Below are 26,039 nucleotides of genomic sequence, written 5' to 3'. Positions count from 1 at the left end.
CCAGGCATTTGTACCTCTCTGGTATCTCTTGGTCACTATACTGTTACCCACATCAAGTCAAAGCCATTTCCAGATATAGAACAAGGGCTTTCTAGATTTCTCCTGGTTCCTGATTTTCTAGAAGTCTGGTATAACTCTCAAGGGAGGGGGCTAGTAGGGAGACAATCTAAGGAAGCATACAATAATATCCCGAAATTACTGAAGAAGCAGTGACCCTTGGCCAAAAAAATAAAAATAAAAATAAATCCTAGAGATCCCAGTCCCAGAGCTTCCAGGAAATTCTAGCCTGGGGATAAGCTTGACCTCTGGAATGTGTATCTCTAAATGCCTGGTCAGCCTGACTCATGGTCTACCCAATAACACATGAATCAGGACCAAGCAAAACACAGCCAAGCCCCCACCAGGACATGCTTTAAAAGGAAATAAGATTGCTGAGGGGGGCGAAAAGCAAAGGCTCCATTTGGCACATCACTCTCTGGAAGAACAAAAGAGTACTGGGGTCCAGCCCATGGCGGCTGTTTCAAATCCACATGATATGTTTATGGATTTTTTTTCTCCTTGTGTTTTAAAACATTAGGTTCTTTATCAAATTAATCTTTGGAGGAAAATGCAAATGAATCATTTAAAAGAACTGAGCAGAATCTAGGGATCCTTTGTGTGGCAGTTGGGACACAGGGGAGAAATAACATGTCCAAGATTTACCTGAGACATAACCAAAAGATGCACTGATTCACAGCATCTTTTATGAATGCAGGAGAAAAGGGGATCTTCTCTATTCTGTCACTTCCATGCCCAGAGGACTCTAATTTCACGTCAACTTCATATCCTCAAACTTCAGGTCAGGTGAACGTTTTGGCTATGAATTTAGCTTTAGCCACATGATTTAGAGGCCAACTGAGAAGCGGTTAAACACACAGCCTTTGCAAGTATGGAGATCGAGATGTGACTCATGGTTCTGCCATTTGCTAGGTCTGTAATCTCTGCCAAGTTGCTTTTCCTCTCTGGACCTCTGGTTCCCCATTTGAGAAAACGAGTTAACACTAGTTCTACATGTAAACAATAGTTAACGAGATAAAGCACGAAAAGTGCCTGGATGCCTAGTAAGTGCTCAAAAAATATTTCCTCTTGCCGTTACTGGTATCCCCTCTCATCAGTACAGCACAGAAATCCCATAGGTAGTTAAACCAAGTTCAGCTTACCTACGTCATGTCACATGTGGCTTCCAAGATATCAGATTGCAGGACCTTCTCTTTGTAGCTAAACTTAGACTTAGCCATAAATATACTCAGGCAGCATCATATGCAAAATCGTGACAATGGCAACAATTTGCTTTGGGTATCTGTTGCTCCACTTCTAAAAAGGAGCCCTCCCCTTGCCTGAGACCATTCATTGGCACCAGCCATGTGATCTTACACAGGGACTTCCTCTCACCAAGCCTCGGATGTCTTGCTTATAAATCAGGGTAATGGTCAGTCATTTCTTCATTTAGCAAATATTTATTTAGCTTCTGTCATGTGCCAAGCACCGTGCTGAGCGCTGAATAAAAGACAATGAATAAAACAAGTTTTGGTCCCTGCCACATAAACTTGAGTCTGCTCAAATGCATTTCTCATAAGTAGGATAAAGGCCAAATAATGTCAGTGTCCTAGGATTCTGTGTGTTCCATGACCATCTGTAGCGCTCAGGTGTATACACACACACCTACCTCTTCTCCTTTGCTACCCACCCTCATATTTCCCAGCACTGCATATTTGAGCCACAACCAACCCCAGTCATGTCTACAGTGCAACAGTACAACGAGTATGATAATTCTCCCAGTTACTGCATTTTAAACAGGCAGTTTAGTGATGAGAAGTCTGAGGCAAGGGGCATACTGGCAGCTCTCAGATGCTACTGGTAACGAGCAGCCCCTTCAGCTGCCTTGCAGACATGGAAGAAGACAGATTGTCTGTGCTCAGCCTATGTCCTCAGATACAGCCCAACACCCCAGGCTCTGTCCTTAGTGGTGTTGATGGCAGGGGCACCAAAGGACAGGAGCACGGAGAAAGGTCTCTTGGCTGACTAACACCCCATAACCTGCCCTTAAGAAGACAGCATCTATTTGGGCTGTATGACTAAGTGACATGTCCAGGTACTGATTCATGAGGCTGACTACCAAGGTGACTGGCCTGGCTAATCCATTGGCTAGAAGAAGTGGAGGGAGAGAGGAGCCCAGCCCTGCCCTCATCCTGGAAGAGAGCCACCCACCTGCTGGGACATTGCTGTGCTCCCTACCCAACCCTGGCACTGATGCCAGCCAGTGTCCTTCTTAAGGGGGATCTGGCCCCAATGTGGGCAGGGGTCAGCATTTGTGGGCTTATTGTAGAGGAAGTCAAGGGAATTTTTTAAATCTTGCTAGCGGATGGAGGAGAGCTTTTAAACCAGGGATCTGTGGATAGAATTGAGGGTATCAAGGAATGTAAATGAGGAAAAATCGCATCCCAATATACCCAGCCTCTATCTGATTCAGCTTTTTCTTCAGTTATGATGGAAGGCAAAAGCCCAGATAGCTTAGCAGCTCCTGACTTGTCTTTTTAACCAAATAAAGCTATTGAACAAGATATTTACATTAGAAAAAGATAGTTGGATGTAGGCCCTATGCCCTCGATACCAGTGGAAATGTGATACTTTCATATCCTATTACAGCTGAGATAGATGTCTAATGTACCACTTACGCTTATCCATGTTCTGGAATAACAATAAATCCACTGCTGAGTCTTGTTAATAACTTAATAAAGGCATGTGTGTTCCTAAATCATAGATCTGTTTTTATCTATTGATACTGTTTCAGCAATAATGGTTTCCTCTGTAATCCTACATATTTTATGCATTTAAAACATTATTCTAAGAAGGAATGCCTTTGTGTCAGACAACCAAAAGAGCCCAAATATATTAAGACCTCTGTCAAAGTCAAGCTTTAACAGTATTCTATATACATATACACAAATATGTTCATATATAGGGGCGCCTGGGTGGCTCAGTCGATTAAGCGTCTGACCATTGGTTTTGGCTCAGGTCACGATTTCACAGTTGGTGAATTTGAGCCCCACGTGGGGCTTCGTGTTGACAGCATGGAGCCTGCATGGGATGCTCTCCCTCCCTCCCTTCTTCCCTCCCTCTCTCTCTCTTTCCCCCATCTGCTCCTGTGTGCTCTCTCTCAAAATAAACTTAAAAAAAAAAAAACGAATTTAGTTTGTGCAAACATATATGCAATTATGATATGCCAGGAACTAAGCTGATAAGTAGAAAAATAGAAGGAAAAGAGTCCCAGAAGCTGATGGTTTCAGAAGAGGAAAAGCCAGTCCGGCCATTAGAGAAGAAACAGTTCCTGAAGACTTTGACCAGAGGTAGGAGTATGGAAGTGAGGGGGATCAGAAGAGGCAGTACTTAACCCCACCTGGGAGGTCAGGGAAGGCTTACCCAGGAGGCAACATCTGAGCTGAGTGTTGAGAGACAAGGATAAATGAGCTGTTAGGATCGGGTCGTGGTCTAGTTTTATGCTTTCCAAGTACGTCACGTATACTGTCCATCCTACCTGACTTCTAACTCAGGGAATATCATCCATCTTGAATTACAGAGAAATACATTTCCATGTATCCATCCATCCCTACATCTGCAGCTTTTGTTTTCTCCTCTGAGAACTTGCTCCTCTTGCCTCTCAACCAAAATATTTCGGGTGATGAGCATAGCAAACCCTGTCAGACGGCACACAGAAAGCTTTATGGCAGTGGCTTGAGACTCTCAGCAAAGGAGATCCAGCAAACTCACCCCCGTCGAGTTTGAAGTTTTGCAGGAAGATTTAGATTCAGAGACCTGAGATTATGCAATAGAAATGGGAAGAAAGGAACACACACACACACACACACACACACACACACTGTGAAATTCAGCACACAGCACATGTGAGCAGAACATGAAAACAATCCAGAGCACCACAGGCAGCAGTTTTGCCCCCCGAGTTTTATTCACCTTTAAACTCTGAAACCATAAATGATACTTAGAGGAAAAGAAATCCCAAGTAGGACACCTTAATGAACTAACAGAAAGAAAATCAGCCTTTTGAAATGCAGGAAGTTGGTTAATAAGATGGAGAATCTGCCATCACAACAATTCCTTTTGTCCATTTCTTCAGATTTCTCACTTGGTCTGACTATATGGGTTCCTTGTTGCCATGTGGTAGAGCAGATGAGGCATCAAAATGAAAAACACATGGTTTGGATGTCAAAATGCCACTGGGATGATTGTTTTTGATTTTTGTCAGTTGTATATGGTATGTAAAAGAAAAATTCCAGATGATTCCCTGCCAGTTATCTGGAAAATGAAATTACGGAGATCATTGCTATGTGTGGACCTGAGAAGAACCTGAGAAGAGGCGAAGTTTGATGGAAAAGCTGTGTTTCCTCTCGAGTCTGTCCTCCTACACAGCCAAAGGCCTGAACAGCCCATGGAGGGGAGACACCCCATAATTAAGATTCATGCTACCTAGAATGGCTGTTGTCACTCACCTCTATTTTTCCTTGGACCCAGCCCAGGGCTGGGGCCATCACAAGGGAAATCATCATACATTTATTTTAATAATGCTTGTAGTGAATACTTCAGCAACTACAATTAATTTTTAAGAGGTCGAAAAGGCTTCAGAGTTTCCCTAGGTCACCTTCCTTATTTAACAGACAAGGAAACAACAGATCTAGCAGGTTAGGTGACTTGCTCCAGGTCACAGAGCTAGTGAGTAGAAGAGGTGGGGTAAGAATTTGAGGTATCATAGCATTTCAGGTTCAGAAAAACTTTTAAAACTTTATTTTGTTCAACTGTCCCATCCTTAAACATCAGATGAACTGGACACGACAGGCAGATGCTCTGAGAATACCACTGACAAGCACTTGCAGCTCCCGAGGAGACCTATTGAACTCCTCTGCTTATGAGATAACTCTTCCTTATTGTGAGCTAAAATCTGTCTCTGCAACCTCTTCCCATTGCTTCTGTTTCCCTAGCTCCTCAGTGCAAGGATGTGATGACCACTTTTTCCTAACGTTCCTGTTCTGGTAACTGACCAAGTCCTACATGTTGTTCAGGATTAAGGTCAAAGCATCTGTTTCCTGGGTTAGTTCCTGGCTTCTGGGGGACCTGGTGTCAGCCTTTAGCCAAGTGAGATGGCCAACAGACAGCCCCCATGTTTTGTTTTGGCACGAGTTTGGTGACCTCCACTTTGGCAGGTTATTTACCTCTCCTTAAAATCTCACCCAATTGGGAAGGTCACTTCTATGCCACCAAACTATCCTATTTCTTGGAGGATAGCTTTTAAAGTGGAAAAACATGGCAAAAGAGGAGGGGATAGGCAACTCTAAGCACTAAGAACTCCAAACCTGTGTCCTAAATACTCATGAAAAATCAGCACTGGTCTATACACAAAGCACCTGATTTATAAAGGGCGGAGGTGTGGGGATATGATAAGAAATCAGAAAAGGCTAAGGAGGAAAAGAAGAAAACCTTGATAAACAGAGGTAATATCTTTTTAAAAAGCTTTTTAAATTATTTGCAAAGTTGTCATAGCTTACTATATGGAATGCTAGAACAGTAACAAAGTAGTCTAAATTTTGTATCCTGGTGACTTTACCATCTAGAGGGAATGCTCAAAATATAAATATGAAGGGGGCACACGCCTAGGTAGCTCAGTTGGTTAAGTGTCCAACTGATGATCTCAGCCCAGGTCTTAATCTCAGGGTTATGAGTTCAAGTTCCACATCGAGGTCCATGCTGGGCATGAAACCTCCTTTAAAAAAAAAAAAATGAAGTCTGGTCACCAATAATAACTTGCTTTCATTAAAAGATGCCACTAAAGGGGCGCCTGGGTGGCACAGTCGGTTAAGTGTCCGACTTCAGCCAGGTCATGATCTCGCGGTCCATGAGTTCGAGCCTTGTGTCAGGCTCTGGGCTGATGGCTCAGAGCCTGGAGCCTGTTTCCGATTCTGTGTCTCCCTCTCTCTCTGCCCCTCCCCCGTTCATGCTCTGTCTCTCTCTGTCCCAAAAATAAATAAACGTTGAAAAAAAAAAAAAAGATGCCACTAAGAAAGTGAAAGATAATCCACAAAGAAAATATTCACAGTACATATATCTGACAAGAGATTGTATCCAAAATATATAAATAACTGCTTTAAATCAAATTTTTTTACCTTTTTTTAACATTCATTTTTGAGAGAGACAGAGCATGAGTGGGGCAGGGGCAGAGAGAGAGGGAGACACAGAATCAGAAGCAGGCTCCAGGCTCTGAGCTGTCAGCACAGAGCCCGAGGCAGGGCTCGAACTCACCAACCCTGAGATCATGACCTGAGCCGAAGCTGGGCTTTCAACCGACTAAGCCACCCAGGCACACCCCATTTAAATCAATTTTTCAAAAGCAGTCCAATTTAAAAAAAAAAAATAGGTGAAGATTTGAACAAGCATGTCACAGAAAAAAATGTCTAAATGGCTAATAAGTGTAGGGAAAGGTATTCAACCTTATTACTCCTGAGAAAAACACAAAAGCACAATGATACGGCATTACATACCCAGAAGAGTAGTAAAATTAAATATTGACAATAGCAAGTGTTGACGAGGATGTGGAGCAGCTAGAATTCATACATTGCCAGAGACAATATAAAATGATACAACCTTTTTGGGAAACTGGTAGAAGAATCTTGAGGAGATAGAAAGAAGGAAAGAGAGCATGAGGGCAGAGGACACAAGACAGACATGGAAAAGAGTAGGTGAGACCAGCGTCCCTCAGCGGGATCCTCAACCATGGGGCTTATTCTAAAACCTTCTTACTCCTGGGCCAAGATCAGAACTGACAAGGTAGGAGTAGAGCCAGAGACATGGGAGGGAGACTCTGGTAGATTTAGGAAGAATCTGGAGATGAAAAGGAAATGAAAGTGAGAGGGTTGGGGAAGGCACCATTCCAAACCAAACTGAATTTTTAATGTCTGGTCCCAAGTTTTATTATCTTCCTGCAGGCTCGCCTATGAAAGGATTGGTTTTAGGATGGTGGATGAGCCAAGCCTTGATTTGCTTCCCTTCTTCAAACAACTGACTTGAACTTTCATCTGATCCTTGAGGCCCCCTCTTTCTGGCTGGAGGTCTCTTGAGAAAAAACTCCAGTGATTTCCATGGTCTGGGGAGGCAGTTGGCTCAGTGCTCTGGACAACAGCAGCCACATCTCAGCAGAGTTGGCCCTCCTGAGAGACAAGAGCCAGAGGGACAACTGAAAATTGGCTGAAATTTAGTCCAAACCACTCAGAGCTCAGACCAATATCGATGTTAAGTTTCTAGTCCTTGATGAATATTTATACCAAAATAGGGCCAGTGGAAAAGTTCCATCTGTGTGGATTTTAAGAATTTTGCCTTCCCTCAGCCACGTTGACCAAACTCAGGAAAGCAGCAGAATCATTGCCAAGTACGTACTCTTTGAAGTACAAGAAATTTTGAGAAGGCCCTGGACCCATCATATTTCTTCTTATCCCAAAAACTTAGATTTGGCACTCCTGTCTTTAAAAAATTCTTACTATCTCCACCTCTTGGTGCTTTATAATTTTAGCCTAGCCTTTGACACCATGAACACTCTTTTTTTAAATTTTTTTTTGAGAGAGAGAGAGAGAGACACACACACACACACACACACACACACACACACACACACACACACACACACAGAGTGTGAGTGGGGGAGGGGCAGCAAGAGCCGGAGACAGAATCCGAAGCAGGCTCTAGGCTCTGAGCTGTCAGCACAGAGCCCGATTTGGGGTTCAAACTCACAAACCACAAGATCATGACCTGAGCAGAAGTCAGGACACTTAACTGACTGAGCCACCCAGGCACCCCCACTATGAACACTCTTTTGAAAGAGTGGATAAGTCTATTCAAAGTCTTGTTGGGTGAAATTGCTTTCCTGGTTGATATTTTCCCCATCTTTCTAAAATCTGGGTGGTCCAGTTAATCACTTTAACTCACCTCCTTACTTTGCTAGTAGAGAAATGGCCCCAAATTTTCTCCTCAGTTGTATTACTCACTCCATACTCCTCAGAACCAAAAACAAAAAATTTCAGTAAGTTCTGCCCTTGATAGGAGGGATTAAATTAGAAGCTTTGCTCTTGCACCAGGCATATTAACTGCATTTATCAAACATGGGCCATGTGCCAGGCACTGTGCTACATAGTTTTTTCCTAATGTTTATAGAAATCTCATTTTACGGATGAGTAAACTAAGATTCAGAGAGATTAAATAAATTGCATTGGTGACATAGCTAGATGATGAACATGAATTAAATGTAAGAGAGTCAATCCACAGCTCTCCCTCTGCCCTCTATGCCATTTCTTATCTACATGTAACACATTTGCAGGGTTCCAGAAAGATGAGTAATGATAGAGAGTAGTGCTCAGGCTCAGACCTTTTAAAAGTCAATAGCACTAGTTAGAATTTAATAATGTTGTTTTATATTTGTCATATTTTTTACACTTACCTTCTATTTTTTAAATTCTTTTTAACGTTGGTTTATTTTTGAGAGAGAGAGAGCATGCACACGTGCGTGCAAGTGGGGGAAGGGCAGAGAGAGAGGGAGACATAGAATCTGAAGCAGGCTCCAAGCTCTGAGCTGTCAGCACAGAGCCCGACGTGAGGCTCAAACCCACAAACCGTGAGATCATGACCTGAGCCGAAGTCAGATGCTCAACCGACTGAGCCACCTAGGCTCCCCAGTTTACCTTCTATTTTAATATATTTTAGGGTTAAAAGGTTTTTTTTAAGACATAAGTTTTTTTTAAGTAATTTGTTTAAAGAAAAATTATAATAATAACCCAGGTGGTATACTGAGGACAGAATTCATAAAGGAGGAACATAGGCTTTCATAAACATCTAATATTGGATTACCCTTGATCTCTACAGCACTTTACAAATTTCTCAACATCCTATATGCATGATCATGTTTGATTCTCACAACAGCCCCACGAGGATGGTAGGAATTATGATCCATTTTAAAGGTGAAAAAAATCGAGATTCAGAGAGCAGAAACTGCTCACCAGGGTTACATGTGTAGTGATAAAGTAGTCAGGGCTTGGGTTCAGCTCCAACACAAATGGTGTCCCCTGCTGCTCCACCAGCAAATTCAAGGGCAGGAATGGAGAAAGCAATGTTCCAAAGCAATAATCCAAGACCAGAAATGCCATTGAAAGTCTGTAGAACTGAATGACTCTCACAGGCTGGCCTGAGTTTTCAGTTTCCCAGTGCTTGTGTGTATTCTGTTTCATGGAGAAGCCCGAGATTGCTAAGTCTGAGTTGCTCTAGATAAGTCGGATTTTCTCTCTCTGGTGAGTCACCTTTCAGAAGGTCAGAAAGTGGCTCTCCCATCATGAGAGCATCTCCTATCTTCTGGGGTACACCATGGAAGCAATGGCACACACTAGAAATGGGCCCCTCAAAGAGGAAAAGCTGGATTCTGCCCAAGAAGAAGAGCATTTCTTTCCATGTCTACTTGCCTTGAACAACTGACTGGGATGCAGACCACAGGTCTGGGTGACTGGATGGGTAGGAATACCATAAAGATGGGAGAACCAGTGGGTTTGAGTAGCAAAGAAGGTGAGGTGGGAGTGCCAACAGCCTATCCAAGAAGAGATTCCAGGAGCTGAAAGCACTCATGGAGGGAACACTGAGAGCTGGAGAGAATACTGAAGCCATTTGAATAGACAAATGCATAAGAGAGAAAAGCATGTTGAAAATCAAGAGGCTATAATGGGGCACCTGGCCCCATTGGTTAAGCGTCCAACTTCAGCTCAGGTCATGATCTCATGGTTTGTGAGTTCCAGCCCTGTGCTGACAGCTCAGAGCCTCGAGCCTGCTTCTGATTGTGTGCCTCCCTCTCTCTCTGACCCCTCCCCAACTCACTCTCTCTCTCAAAAATAAGTAAACATTAAGAACAAGTGCTGGAACCTTAGAGTAGAGGGGAGGAGGAAGCGGTTGGGGAGGGCTGTTAAGAAGGGTTGGGCAACCAGGGGAGGCTAGAATCTTGGAAACTACAGGAAATCAGGTTGATTCTTGTTTTCCCAACTCTTCCTACAGGCATCAGCCTCAGAGGAAGGGTATCTATTACGCATTAGCTTTTAACGCAACACTGAAGAAGCATTAATCGAAGGCAAAAATGAAAGTGTTATAAAAGAAGCTAGTCAGACACATGTTTATTAAGGAGCTACTATGTGCAAAGCAGAATTTGAGGCACTGGTGACAGAGCAATAAACTAGACACACAGGGACCCTGCCTCCATATTGCTTTCTGTCTAGCAGGAAAGAATGTCATTGAAGAGTTATATTCTTCAATGGATTAAGTAATAATCATGATGAGTGCTACAAAGAAGTATAAGATACAGGGTTTTCTAAGACCCTATGATAGGGGTACCTGAATGACAAATACGAGTTAGGTGAGGGGAGAGAGAAATGTTCCACACAGAAGGAACTGCATATGGGCAGACTCAGAGGTATACAGGAATGTATCATTTTTCCTGGGGCATATGGTTAAATGAATCATCCTAAATTTATTCAAGAGATAACTTTCTGGAAAGTGACTTGGTTTCCATAGTTCTGACTACATTTTGATTGTGTTAAATGAGCTGCAAAGGTGAGACCTTGAAAATGAATTATTTGCAAGGTGAGTGACCAAGTGCTGATTTCTGTTTCATAAAACTAGCTTGCAAAAACTTGATCTAAATGCCCTTAAAGTGTTTTTATTTCTAAGACTATGATTTCTTTGTGTCAGATTTTCTTAAACATAGAATTCCACTATATAAAGTATATACAACTGATGCATTATGGAGAGGGAAAGTCGAGGAGAGGATTAAGTATTTGAAGATATATTTAATATTAGTTTGAAAAACATATGCTAGCGAAGAAAAAGAAGAGGGAAGTCATTTATAAGAAAGGGTACTTGTTTTAAACCAAGAAACCTTCTTGGTAAAGGCACTCCAGTAAAACGGAAGTGGTTTCTTAACATCAAGGCACCAATGTTGGCTGAAGGAAATGTGCGTGTCTCCATGCTTCCAATGTCATAAGTTAACCTGAGAATTTATGTGTGCGATTCCCAGCAGGAGTCATTTGCATAAGCAAAGCCTTCAGACTTTTAATAACAGTGCTGTACTTTTACATGGCACACTCCCTATTACAATGTTAAGATTCGGATAAGCAAGATTAAAAATTCTCCAACTTGGTTTGCTAAGTCTCTCCATTTCCAAAATTAACTCCAATAAAAGTGTGTTATCCTTAGATCAGTAATGCTGCAAGAATTCAGACACACACACACACACACACACACACACACACACACACACACACATACACCCAATTAACATCCTTTTAGGAAAAAATTCTTAGGACATCAGGCCGCTAAAATCAGGAGTCTTATAAAAACTGGGGAGGTATAATAACTAAGTATTGCTGGCCTCAAGCTTAGAGTTTTATACTTGAGGAGGAGTCTACTAAGGGCTGAAACCTAAGAAGTAGGAAGCCCCTTAGATTTTAATTTCCAAGTATGGCCTGAAGGTATTAGGCCTGGGGACACCAACAGCTTGTTCTCATTTAGGAAATGGGGGAGGGGAGAGTAAAGAAACCCTACAAGGACTTTATTTTATCTTAATTTCCCTCAAGCCACTTGGTAAATCTCTGATAAAATTCCCAAGGGGATTGGAGAGCTTCTGGCTGGCTCCTAGCAAAACTAGTGGCATTACTTACATCTTCCCAAGAACTGGCAGGGCCTATCAGTGAAAGAAAAAAAAGACAAGTTTAAAAAAGATATGTTGGAGCCTCTGCAAACAATTTGGCAAGAAATGCCAGGTCAGCTCTTGCCCTGTGGGAATCCCTTTCACAGTCAATGAAAACAACGCCCATACTTTGGGAACCTAGTGGTCTCAAAAGATCCATAAAAAGTCTGGATGTTGGGGGGGGGGGGGGAGGGCAGGAGGACCCTCCCCCCACTGACTATTTTAACTAAGCAGTGTGCCCTCAAATAATGGGCTGACCTGTCTAAAACCAGGCAGTTCTCAAAAACAGGAGAGAGTGGTTTTGGCAGTCTGCGTTTGTGCAATTCACTATTCATGTTAGCCTGGGCAGTCCAAAGGAAGCTGGTGTCAAAGGAAAATATTAGTTCAGCCTGAAAATCCTATCACTTCAGTCCAGCAGGGTCCCTTACACGTAAAATTTGTGGACCTGCTTTGGATTCAACCACATGTACCCATGAGCTGTCAGCAAGAAGCTGGCAGCACACAGGCTGCTTACCTCTCTCCTTCAGTCACCATCATTTCTGCACTACCAAAGGAATGTTCGACGATGGAGGCAGAGTCCTGAGCAGGGCCTGACAACTTCCAGCGTTTTCCATGCGCTGCCTTCAGATGCAATCATCCAGCCGTGGAGCACTCGTTTTAGGATTTGGAGCTTTCTGCCTTGTTCTGTACTCCTCTTTTTCAAAGTGACCCCAGCCCCATCACCTTTGAAAGAAGAGTTATCCTGCAAATATTTCGAGACTGCCCACTTTGAAGGGCTCCGGCCATCGCCCAGTGGGAAAGGAGCCCAGCCATGTGAATCGTCTCATGCAATTGCTACAGCTCCTTTGTCCAAAGGTCCCTCATGTCAGGCCTTTCCAAGAGCCGCAAACCCTTGGAAAATGTACCGATTTGAGTCTTATCGCTTTTTTGCCTATTTTTGATGAAAGTGCTAAAAATACAAAAGAGTAAAATTACCCAAAAGGCAGATGGAAGCAAAAGAAAAAGGGGGTAGATAATCCCCTATCTTGGCTAGCGGAGCATTCACAGTGCCTGCTCCATTATGCCAAGTGATGATGTGGTAAGAGGTAGACATTACTAACAGACGCAGCCAACCAGGCCTGATAACGGGAAAGAATGGTTGCAATAACTTGTTCTAATCAAGACGAGACATTCAGGATGCAGACAGTTAAGGATGGGGTCAGCTGTTGGATGGGCTGCAGTGTTAGAACCAGCTACCCCAAAGGCAGGCTTCCGTGTGCCCACTCTGTTCATGGCCCTGGGTCTGGGCATTCCTGTTTTTCTGAAACCAGCCTCAAATCAGTGAAGGTTGGCTCAAAGAGGAGGGGGGGGGGGTGGATAGGAAGGGAGGCAAGAGCAGGGTCTTAAACAGAGAAAGCTTTCATTTCACATTTTCCTTCCCCCATATGGATTTGCTTTTCTATTCAGTTTTCATAGCTAGATTAACCCTTTTTGTTCACACATGTGAATCTTGGGAATCTCCAATAATTTCCTTCCCTGGAGGGGAAGACAGAACCAAACAAGTGATTACAAGTATAGAAAATGTTCCATACAGGGCTGTGTGTGCGTGCGCACTCATGGATATGCATGCCGTGTGTGTGGATGTGTGCACGTGTGTGTGCATGCATGTGGATGGGTGTCTAACAGGTCATACGTGGTGGTTAGGAGCTTAGAAAGGACAGGAGAGGGGAGAGCTTCCTGAAGAGGTAATGGGCGGAACTGGTGGCAGTTTCCAGAACTACTCCAGGGGCATGGTCATCAGGGAGACTCAACAGATGGATTGGGACCCATTTCAGGGGAAGCTGGCAGGGTAGACAGAGGAGCGAAAAGCTTCTTTCACCACCCCAATGGGCTGGGATCGCCGGGCATCCTGATGACTTTTCACACCCTCTAGAGCATGTGCTGGGATTCTGTGAATTTTCTTCTCCCTGCTGGCTGCCCTGCTTTCAACTTAATTTTACCTGTTAAATATCATGTGTTGAGAGAGGAAGAATAGTAAAGAGAACATGATGTATTTTGTCCCAAACACAAATTCTCATAGAGTCAAGCCTGGACAAACCATCTTGACGAAAACAAAAACAAAAACAAAAAACAAAAACAAAAAAACTTTTCTTATAGAGAGTAAAAAGTGCTCTTTTGTTGGGCATTTGTTCAAAACTTTATTTGGGATACCAGACACTCCTAACATGAGCTAAATTCATCAGACTAACTCTCAACCACAGCTGGTCTGAGGAATCAACTTAATACACACAAACCATTTAACAGGAAAGATAATCAGATCTATACCCCAAAATACTGACAACTCAAGCATTTCTGCCATCAGCTCATCAGCCACTAAATGTTTTCCTTTTCTGCTGCTTTAAATAGGATTGGGCTTTAAAAACAAAAAGGAAAAAGAACAAGTTTTCCATCCATTGAATTCTGAGTACAAGATCAGCTGGGCTAATCTCAATTTGTTTAGTCTATGCATTTTTATCCTTATTACACAATTCAGGAAAAGGGTATCTAAGTTGAAGTGATTTCGTTACATCTGTGCTTGTCCAGACAGCAGACTAGGAACACCCAGGGAACAACCATGGAGAAGAAACAGTGTATGTGGACACATACCCACACAGATATCCACATACATCTGCACACACACATCCATGTACACACATGCACACACACACAATCCCCTGAGGAATATTTGTGTCCCCAGATATGACCTCTGATGTAGACAAGGTCTTTGTTGCTGCCTTTGTGAGACTTGCTGTGGTTTTAGGAGGCACTTTATCCTAAGTTGTTTCCATGGCTAATTTGCATGGCATTATAGAGAGCATAGGTCAGTCAGTGCAGAATGGAAATTTGAATAAGTAAGTTTCTGCTCACTCCTCTGTACCATATTTGAAGCCAGCCACCTTAAGGCCAGGCTACACACCCCACTTTTTCATCTCCTCTTTGGGGAAGCAGGGTTTTCTTGGCCACAAACTGAAGCCCTGGCTTGAGGATTCTGCAGCCAGAGTACAAGTATCAGTAGGGAGGAGAGAGAGGCAGGAGATCAACACAGGGCAACAGATGTGCCTAAGATTGGAGGGGACAAGATGGGGAATGCCCATTTTATATATAATATTCCATATATATGTGTGTGTGTATATATATATGTATGTATATACATGTATGTATATACATGTATATGTGTATATATATGTATATACATGCATGTATATACATGTATATGTGTATATATGTATATACATGCATGTATATACATGTATATGTGTATATGTGTGTATATACATGCATGTATATACATGTATATGTGTATATGTGTGTATATATATGTGTGTGTATGTATATGTATACGTATGTACATATACATATATATATATATGTATATGGAATATGGAATAACGCCCAAAGTCACCCTAATGTAAGAGTTTGTGTTGTTCATCCAGCATCCCTGGATTTCTGGGCCCCAGTCTTTACCTCTGGTGGCACACAGGACATGTCACAAGGAGGGTTTATGTTCAGGAAGGGTGACGAATGTAACTCTGACATTAAGAATGGACAGTTATTGTACTAGTAAGTGTATTGATTTCATTACTCTGTTAAGATTTTGTAAGGCTATTTGGCAACTCATTCTTTCAATCACTGGAGAGCTTCAAAAAAAAAAAAAAAAGAAAGAAAGAAAAAACACAGAAGTTCAGACCCTGTCGAGGCCATGGGGTTCTTGAGTGGGACAATGAAATATAAGGCCCCCATTACACTTCCCAGCCAGGTCAGTCTCTGAAAGGATCACACTTCTCAAGTGGGGGGTGGGGAAAACAACTTTCCACAATGCAGCTTGTAACCATCTGGGCCTTGAATGTCCCAGCTTGGGCCCCTCTGTCTGGCAGGACCTCTCAGTCCCCACTTGGGCCCCAGGTTTAGGGAGGACCACCCTGACCTCAAGCCTGGCAAAGGATCTCAACATCAGTGGGAGTCATCCAATAAGTCATCCAGCCAGGGAAATTTAGAAGCAGAGGAATGGCTGTGGTCTCCCTTCTGTCTGGCTATTCAGAGAGTTACTGCATTTGGCATGAATGCCTGTGAGGTGGGCTTATGCCAGGGAAGAAGGAACCAAAATGAAATAACAAAAGTCAGACATGCTGTAAATCTCACCTTGTAGGGAATGGTGGTCTGGGAGGAGATGTCTCCCTCCGATGAGCTGAGAGCCAGAGTCCAAGTTGTAGTGGCTGAGGGTACAATGGGGAAGCCCAGTTGTTCCCAAACTTGTCTGCACATTGGGCTCCTCCAGAGAACTTCCCAAATGACTGAGGTCTGTTGCCTGTCCCCAGCAATTATGGCTAAATTTCAGTGGCATGCAGCTGGGATTTTAGAAGTGTTAAAAGATCTCCAGGTGATTCTATTGTGTAGACAAGTTGGGAACCGCTGATGTAGCCCTTTGCTCTTTAAAGCGTGGTCCCCGGACTGGCAGCATCAGCTTTCCCTGGAAGGTCGGTAGAACTACGGAATATAAGGCTCATCCCAGACCTGTTACACCACAGTCTTCTTGTTCCTAGATCCCAGCTGATGTTCATGCTAATCAGAGTGTCTGATTAATTTCAAACACATGCAGACCAGGCCAAATCTCCATACTAAAGTACAATGTCATGGCACACTCTTTCTAATTCCTGGCACCAAATGCATTTGCAGTTCTACAGTTATATGGGTTCTTTGAGAAGTAAGTGTAAGGGCCCCAAAATACCTGGAAAATTTCATTTCTTGGCATTGCCTGTAGTGCATTGGTTAAATTAAAATGGAGATTGGGGATTCTGAGAGACCTGGGTTTATTTCTAAGCACCAGGACTTTAATTTGACCTCTGTGAATAGTGTTAATTAGGGAGACCAACTCTTTGTGGTTTGTCCAGAGCATTCCTGGGTTCAGCACTAAAAGTCCTGCATTCAAGCCCTGATTCAGTCTGGAGCAAACCAAGACCATCCGTTTCCTTCAGTTCCTTTATGCACAGCCTGATCAGTGGTTGTCAGACTTGAGCTGTGCATGCAGATCCCCTGGGGGGCTTGAACAGCAATGGCTAGGCCCTACACCAAGTAACTGAGTTAGTGGGTCTGGGGTGAGAACTGAGGATTTGCACTGCTACCAAGTTCCAAGGTGTGTGGGGGTCCACACCTTGAGAACCACCACGAGGCGGTGTAAGATTTGCCTGAGCTTGGGCTTAGCACAGTGCTGGAAGGCTGCAAGGCCTAGTAGTTGTTCCAGCTGCAACTGATTGTTTTTTTTATGGAAAAGATGAGACATGAGCTGGTCTCAAAAGAGTAGGTGGGGCTGAAGCTCCCTGAGGTTTGATAAGCCTGAGCAAAAAAACAAAAAAACAAACCCCAGTGTATATTTCAGAGAACTTCCAGAGGCTCAAGTGATTGGAAAGAGAATCTGGATAGAAATAGTAGATGATATGGAAGTAAAAATAGATAAATTTGGACTGGTGAAGTGGGCCACATTCTAGGAGAATGGAGACATCTAACACTCAACAACATTTATCCCTCTTAAAGTGGCTTAATTCAACTTCAAAATGAGATAGGTGTGAGTATCCTTGATCTAAACAAATTATTAGGAGTTGGGAATACGTGTGCCTGGGTGGCTCAATTGCTTAAGCATCCAGTTTCGGCTCAGGTCATAATTTCAAGGTTTGTGAGCTCGAGCCCTACATTTGCCTCTGTACTGTCGGTGCAAAGCCCACTCCGGATCCTTTGTCTCCCTGTCTCTCTGCCTTTCCCCCTTTCACACAAGTTCTCTCTCTCTCTCAAAAATAAGTAAACATAAAAAAAAAATTTTTTTTAAAAGAAATACTTGAGAATAAACCCCAAAATGACTTGCCTCTTGCCTTAGTTATTATGATTTTGTTCTTTTTTAAAGTGGTAACAGTTTCTAGAAGACAGTTTTCAACATGTTGTCCCCCAAGCCACTGTCTGTCCAATCATCTCCAGACCTTGGGTTGGAGGGTGAGCCCCAGCTCCCCAGTCTGGTACTAAACATAAGTGACCTCTCGCCCCTCACTTGGGCTTCCAGGGAGGGAGCAGATAAATCAACTGAAGCCAATACCCTGGTGCTTTTCTCCTACAGGCACTGCCTGTGGTTCTGATTCACTTTCTCCTCCAACCACTGCCTCTCTAGCTGCCTTCAAAGCCTGTCCATTGCCTTGAACATGTATACTTTAGTTTATTTAGCAGAACAGAGTTGGATGGTAAAAATACTGAGACCAATGTGATCATGGCCTTGTACTACTGCCCCCAACGCTAACCTGGAACCACCCCCCCAACTCCTACAGACACACTGTCCCGCCTGTTTGGATCCAACTGGCCTAATGCCCAGAGTCAAGGCTAGACCTGTAGGAGGCCGTCTGAGGTCTGGAGACTCCTAGTGTGGTAGGAAATCATAGGGTCTGGATTCCAAAAACATGAGTATGAATTATGTCCTGAGCAGCAAATCCCATTAGACCTATGAGCTCAGTTTTTTTTTTTTCATGAGACAAATGCAAAGTGTCCACATCCTAAGGTTGTTGTGAAAACCCAGTGAGATAAGGAATGTAAATATACTTTGTAAACTGTCAAGTGCTATATCCTTGATGGAAAGTACCAGAGCAGATCAGATGAGAGCACAACTCTGAAGTAAGACCCTCCTGGTTTCACTTCTTGGCTTCACCACTTGCTAGTCATTAGATCCTGAAGAAGAGGCTGAACCTCTCTGGGCCGGCTTCCTCATCTGAAAAGGAAGTCACTAACAGTACCTCTCTCACAGGCTTGTCAAGCATAAATATTATGAACATGCCTGGCATATGCCTGGCACATGAGGTCTACTCAATAAATGTTAGCTATAGTCAGAGTCATTAGGAAAACTATAACATTTTGGCTTGAAGTACAGATGAAGGTAGAGTGAGGGGACCCCCCCCCTTCCCCATAGGGGCTCCAGCACAGACCATTCTGAATGGACAAGTTGCTTCTCCTTTCTCAGTCTGTCATGCATCCTCCGTTGTTTAGGAATAATGATTATCCTTCATAGTGTCATCATAATTGTTCAGGAAAAATGCTTAAGTAAGTAAGATCAATCCATGGATTGTCAAGCTGTTAATAGTTGGGAATTGTTGATAGCAATAGAGTCATTGCTGGAATCATTTTTTCCTGTTGATGGCAGTTCTTTTCTGGGCCTTCTCATAATTTCACCCCACCCCACTCTTCACTACCCTGACTCTACCTTCTCTCCTTGGTGGGGAGGAAAAGGTTTGTTTTTAAGAAACAGCATGTTGGCTAATAATTTTTAATAACACATATGCTTATAGGGGCTCCTGGATGGCTCAGTCGGTTAAGCGTCCAACTCTTGATTTTGGCTCAGGTCGTGATCTGACAGTTCATGAGATCAAGCCCCATGTCAGTGCTGACAGCTGACAATGTGGAGCCTGCTTGGGATTCTCTCTCTACCTTTGTCTGCCCCTCACCTGCTCTCTCTCTCTCACTCTCTCTCTCTCAAAATAGAATAAATAAAACTTAAAAAACAAAGAACACATATGCTCAGAGACTTTACCTGTAAAAATAAAGTCAGGGTGATTGACTTGAAACAGAATTTAGTGTCAATATTCAGAACACCCCAGCTCAGAAAGCAAACCCATGGAGAGTCAGGAGTGCATGTGATGGTGTTAAGATAAAATTTTCAAAAACATAAAATCACAACTCTTGTGCAAATATACAATAAAACTTAGTAAAGATTTACTCAACTCATTAGTTAATAAAGTAATCAGTAAGATATTTAGGCCAGTTCATAAAGCATCTGAAGGGCTGTATATTTCAATGTTAGGACAAGATTGATGGGTTAGGTACATAACTAGCTAATGTCCAGCAGGACAATAAACCATAACCTTTAAGGTTATCTGTTTCAAAAAGACAAAAACTGCTTGTATTTGTATCTTTACTGGACAAAAAATCTGTAAGTTAACACGTGACTGCACCAAGTCTTGGGGTAAAGCAAAGTAAATTTGTCTAGATAATCCTCATGGGGGTGGGGAGTGAGGGCCAAGGTCATTGTCACCATATGATACTGAGAAGATGTGCCACCCACTTTTCTGCCTCATGCTCAACGTTTGGATAATTTGTTTTTAACGATGGTAAATATTTTACTTTGCAAACAACCTTTTAATCTGATTTGTGGCTTACTACAGCCTGGTGGAGGCAGAAAGGGCAGGGAAAACCCATTTCTCAGAGGAGAACACCGAGTTACACAATGGGAGGAGAACTCGCATTTTCTAATCCCCAATCCTCACTCCTACACTTCGTATTGTATGTCCTCTTTTCCCTTCTTCATCCCCGTCCTGCCTTGTTCTTGGCTACATCTCCGCCCTGTAATACTTCCCCTGGCGGTTCACCTGAAGGAAATGCTCAAAGTGAGGAGAAGGCCCTGTGGCCCCCTGCCCTTTGCGCCCCGTGGCCCTTGCACCCCCATGGCTCCTGGCCTAGCTAAGTCCTTTCAAGTCCCTGACAAGATTCAGTTCCACAACATCCTACTCCTCCAGAGCCAAAGAAAATTGTCAAAACATTTTATCTCCCCTCAAGAAAAGGGTTAGAGTACATGCTACATTCCAGGGACCCATTTTTTAAAGTGATGGCTGCTTTTAAGCTCTTCTGTGTTCAGCTACTGTGAACCACTGTGAGCAGCCACTGGGCCATCTTCCATCTGAGACCGAGTCCGCATCGGAGAAACCTACTGTTTATAAACCAGAATGTCTTGTTTGAAACGCTGTTTCTGCTTGGTGTTTTCCTCCCCTCAATAAACAGGATCATCATTTTCTGTGTCCCAGATAGCTAGGTCTGTCTGGCTCCTGGATAAATGACACGCAGTGGACAAAATGGCTATTTATTGTGCTAAGCAGTCAGCCAGGAAACTGGCTGCAAGTGTGTCCTGATGGCCCAAATCTGCTGCTTCCTTGCAAGGCCATCTATTTTTCTCTCCCACGGACTTCTGTCACCATGGAAACTGTCCCACTAGCAGGATGAAGGCTAAGGCCAACTGTCTGCCTCCTCCCCTTAGTCAGAGAGACAACATTTGCACGCATGAAGCAAAGTAGACAGTAAGAAAGTCTATGAGGTATGCGCTTAGAAAGTAGTTCCTCTGAAGCTCTCTAGAATTCTGAAGCTGGGAAAAGAATTGTTCTTAGAATGTCTGATTCAGGGTCTCTCAGACCGTTTACACAAGGTACAGTGACAACAAGAACAAACACTCGGTGCATAATATGTGCATGCCAAGCCCTTTCCATGCAGCAACCCACATAACCCTCACAGTAACTCTGCAAGACCAGTTACTTGCCGAGGTCCAGCAGAAGAGCCATCCACCATTTGGAAACACATCATACAAGAGGATTCTGGGTAACAGAATTCCAACAACCTCGATCCAGGCCAGTTTTCTCATTTTACAGGGGAGCAACTTAGATGGGGCAAGGAAATGAGTCGCCTCTAGCCACACAGCTAATAAATGTCAGAGCTGGCACCATAGAGCCAGCCCCCCGCCGCAGGCCCGTGCTCTTCTGTGCTGCCTTACATCACTAGTTCTAGCCAGACCCTGAGCCAGCAGCTCAGCGCTGCCGGCCAAGCATCAGGTCTAATCCCCTTATAGGATGACTGTTGAATCTGCCGCTTATTAGAAGAATGGCAATGCTCACACGCAGGGTGTTTTGCCACTTATGAAATGCTTCCACCTAGCTCTTCTGTTTCCAGGCTTTGCTGCCTCTGGGTCTAAAACAATCCAACAATGAAGCCTTATTCATACGTTGTATACCTTCCAAAATAACCATTGAATCACTCAAACATTAAGTGCGGAAGGATGGCTGCATTTCAACTAGTAGAATCCAAGGTAACAGGAGGCAGAAAGGAGAGATGAAAGTTTGCAAGGTTTTAGATGCCAGGGTCTTAGAGAGTAAAGTTCCACGTGTGAGTGAAAGCTCCGCAGCTTAGGACGATGACTTGATGGTGAGCATGCTCTTGTTTTCAATTTTCAACACGAATCTAGCACTGAACGGGCACAAATCGGAACGTGATCCCCTTTAGATATGTGCAGTGTGGCTCTTACTCTCCAAAGTTGTGAATGTGTATAAGAACAGCATAGTATGGGGGCACCTCGGTGACTCAGTCGGTGGAGCGTTCAACTTCAGCTCAGGTCACGATCTCACAGTTTGTGAGTTCGAGTCCCGCCTCGTGCTCACTGCTGTCAGCACAGAGCCTGCTTCAGATCCTCTGTCCATCTCTTTCTCTGCCCCTCCCACACCCCTCCCCTCAAAAATAAACATTAAAAAGAAACTTTACAGAACAGCATAGTACGAGAAGATATGGTGCAAACCGCAGTTGTCAAAGTGGGGGGTGTGAAACCTAGGTGTCATTGTGGGAAGATTTGAGCAACGGAAGAGAAATCTGGTAAAGAATAACTGTGACCTTTTGTGTACTTCTCTGGATTCTAACAGTAGCAGTGAGGGTAGACTCACAAGTTTCACTCCTTTTTTTCCTGCTTAAAAGCAGGAAGAGGAAACAGGGGTGCTCAGAATACAAGACACCCCCCCCACACCATCATACCCTTTCATATCTTTTTGCCCTCACACATTTCTCTTCCAAGAATCCCCTTCTCCCTTTCTGCCTGCTCATTTTGCATAGCCCCCATCCAGAGTCACCTCTTCTAAGAAGCCTGACTGGACTTCCCCTACAGGTTTATTGACACCTTCCTCTGGGCACCTAAACTCTGTGTGCAAAACAACAGCAGTTACCATCTTGAGTACCTCATGTGAATGGGCACTTTGCATACATTATCTTTGTACCCATTTGACAAGTAAGGAGACTGAGGCTCAGTTGGTCCAAGGCCAGTATGGCTGGTAAGTCCCGAAGCTGGGTTGGGAATCTTGGTCTCCCAGGCTCCAAAGTCCAGCCTCTGCCACACAACAGGCAGCTTTCTTTGCCTCAAACTTACCCCTTCCAGGAGCAGGTGATAAGTATGTGTTTCTCTCTTCATCCCCCCCTAGTCTGCGAGTACTCCTAGGGCACACCCGAATCTTATGATGTATCCCTGTGCCTGACATACAGTAGATACTAAATTAGTGGTTAAATGAATCAAATGTCTGTTGAATGAGGAGCTTATCCGTTTATCTTACTAGTTGATGAGGACTTGTTCTTGATAAAATCATAGTACGTGTGCATACCTGCCACCAAGTCTTCCCCACCCCCAGTTGAGAGTTAGGGAAGTTTCTCAGCCAGCAGATCCATACACTAACCCCAGGCTTCTCCCATCTTAATGTCATACAAATCTCCCGGGAAGTTTGTTGGTGTGCAGATTGTGATTCCGAGGGCTGGAGCGGGGCCCAAGGGTCTGTGCTTCTGGCAAGCTTCCCATGATGCTGCTGATTTGAAGACCCCGTTTGAGAGTCATTTGGGTCTCAACACATCGGCAGCGGCTGGTGACAAAGAGTAAAACCTGTGCCGGGTGTTGTTCTCCTTCCAAAGGACAACCAGATTTCAAATGCTCCTGATTTTCCGTGGTTTAGCGAAATATTTAAGTTATGCTTTGAGCGATAGACACGTGGCAGCATGCGCATTTGTTTGTGCCTGTAGCTTTGGTTTAATCACACCCTATCAATAAATCACAAATAAATGAGGGAGAGGAGGCACTCACTGGAAGATTCCATTCCAGTGACAAGTGGACCAGGGGAGCTGATGAATATAAAGGGAGGAGCGAAGGGTTTTCAACACAGCCCTGGTGGCTGGTGACAGCACTGAAAGGCCAGCAATAAGCCCCCGCCTCATTCCATTTTTACTGGCAAGGACCCCACCCTTCCCCACTTGCCTGTCCTATGGCCACTTCCCCGGCTGGTCTTCTCCATTCTTGGTAAACAGTAACTGATGGCTTATTCATCTTGAGCCCTTTGAACCCCACACAATCCCTTTGCTGGCATGCCAAGTCTTTTAGAGGTCAAGCATCCCCGATCCAAGACTTGTGGAAGTGAAACACCCTCTTTTCTGTCTCCTTTTCCAGATGTCCCTGGGCCAGCAGCAGTCAGCAAGAGGTGTGCCTTGTTTGAGATGCAAGGGGACGTGTTCGGGCTTCGAGCCACATCCATGGAGGTAACAGACTTTGTCAGGAGAAGCTCTGCCTGCCTGCACTTCTTGGCTGTCCTTTCTGGGAACCCCAGCCATTCTTCTCTGCTGGGACTGCTTACTTAGGATGCATGCATTTCAGGGAGGACTGGCTCCAGAGTGAACGCACTCCTGCTTGGCCTCATTCAGAAATGACACAAAAGCCCTTAGGAGCCAAGATGAGGAAGGAGCTTAGTGCTTCATGCACCGTTTTGAGGTGGAGACCACCAAGCTGGCCCCACGAAGGACTGCACTGGGCAGATGTGGGCAGATGTTAGTTGGTGCCTCGTCCTCTCTGGACTGCTCTATCCTTGGGCTTGGTGCATGTGGCGGATCTCCCCATATGGTGCCGTCACCCCATTTGGATCTCAGAGTACCCCTGGGCCAGAAATAAAAGTCACTGTGTCCACAGTATTTAAAAACCAGGCGCTACATTCATATCCGTGAGGGAGGGCCGTGAGATCCAGCTGGACTTGGAACTGTAGAGTGTTTCTTTCTCTCTTTTTATTGAGGAATCTGAAAAGCAGAGGTGGAGACCTCACACTGCACAGCCCCCAGGCGCTATTCCCATCAGCATCTGTGTGGAGTTGTGCAGGGCACACAGCCTGTGTGACTGTCCTGGCAGCCCTGGAAGAGAGAGGCTAACCTCTGTAGGACACAATAGAGAAGTAGAGCTTTTGATCCCCCTGCCAGAGGGGTTCCTGGGGCACTCAGGGCAGGAGTGAAATTTGGGAGGTATTTGTCTCAGAGTTGTTGATTTCCATGGTGGGATGGCAATTAGAAAAACATTCATTGCTAAATCTTGTACGTTGGAATATTGAAGCAATCCTGAGCAGTTGGTGTTAGTATCTTAGTGTCTCCATTTTTCATATCAGGAAACTGAGGCTGGCTAACAGGGGTGGGAAGGGGATGGCTACTAAATGCCAGGATTCAAAGTTGGGGCTTTGTGAAACCCCACTCCATGCTCTTAGACATTCTACAGTAGTACTGTGGGTCGTGAGCTTTTGAAGCACGGGACTGTTCCTTGACTCCATTCCCTGACAGTCCTTGACCTCACAGGAGCTCATGTGGTCTTCTGGATGCAAGCGACTTTCAAAGTCATCCAAACCCCACTGTATCCCCCGCACAGATTCCTCCTACAGCTAGCACACTTCCTGTTGGGGGAATGCCCCACGCATCTAGTTTGGCCACTAGAGCTCTTTCTGGCCTTGAGGAGTCAGCTTCCCTATCATTCCGCCCCCTTGGTGCTGAACCTGCCATCACGGTGTCACGGAACAATGCTGACTCCTCATCAGCTCTCCAAGGACAGCTGGGATGCCTCCTTTCAGAATCCTTAGGGCAGCGGGCAGGGATAATGTTCCCTGAATGCACCCCCTGACTCAGTCAATAATGTTTCCCCCTCTCAATGTTCAGCCCCTTGCTGCCTCTTGTCTGACATCTGAACAGGGTCATTTAACATATTCTGTCTGGTTTTCTAGCTGTTTATGGCAGGAGGACACTTCTGGGCCCTGTTCTTCAGGACTGTAAGCAAGGAGTCTCAGCATTGTTGTAATCCCTACATTCCCCCACCATTCTACAAAGGACGTGAATGTCCGGTGAATTTATCCTTGAGAAATGCAGATTGCAGCCTCGGGTCCCCCATAGCAAGCATTGTATTTGGTTTGAATCACTTTAATGGGGACTTAAATTCAAGCCACACTGGAGCAGTGAGGTCCCAGAACCTTAGCAGGGAAGCTACATAAAACCATTTTTATGCTCCAATTTTCACACTGTCAGTAGTTAGAAATTTATTTAAATGACCCAAGTGGCAGCCAGCCTGGTTTAGTGAGCAATTCCCTCAAACAATAATTCATGTGCTCACTCACCTTGAACAAACACTTCCCTTCTGTAAGCCTCACTTTTTCCATCTGATAAATAGGAGCATTGGAGCCAATGTGCTCTTGGTTCCCCTTCTGGCTTTACAATCCATAGTTTCAGGCAAGTTGTCTATAATCAAACTTGTGATTGACATGGTTAATGGAATTAGAATGGTGTTAGAGGCACAGATGGTAGAGTTATTTGAAGAGGACAGTATGGAGTG

At 44.2% G+C, this 26,039-nt stretch overlaps 1 protein-coding gene across 1 annotated transcript in view; it reads left to right on the top strand.

Moving 5' to 3' along the window:
- Positions 1-26,039, top strand: part of LMCD1 (LIM and cysteine rich domains 1) — a 57,953-nt gene that overhangs the window by 5,967 nt on the left and 25,947 nt on the right. Inside the window, exon 2 of the mRNA XM_015069303.3 lies at positions 23,859-23,947. Coding sequence (XP_014924789.2) covers positions 23,859-23,947 — 89 coding nt within the window. The remainder of the gene's footprint in view (positions 1-23,858; positions 23,948-26,039) is intronic.

The sequence above is a fragment of the Acinonyx jubatus genome, chromosome A2, assembly GCF_027475565.1.
Source record: "Acinonyx jubatus isolate Ajub_Pintada_27869175 chromosome A2, VMU_Ajub_asm_v1.0, whole genome shotgun sequence".
Taxonomy (NCBI): domain Eukaryota; kingdom Metazoa; phylum Chordata; class Mammalia; order Carnivora; family Felidae; genus Acinonyx; species Acinonyx jubatus.
The sequence above is the reverse complement of the archived record's forward strand: the minus strand, read 5'-3'. Positions and strand labels throughout refer to the sequence as shown.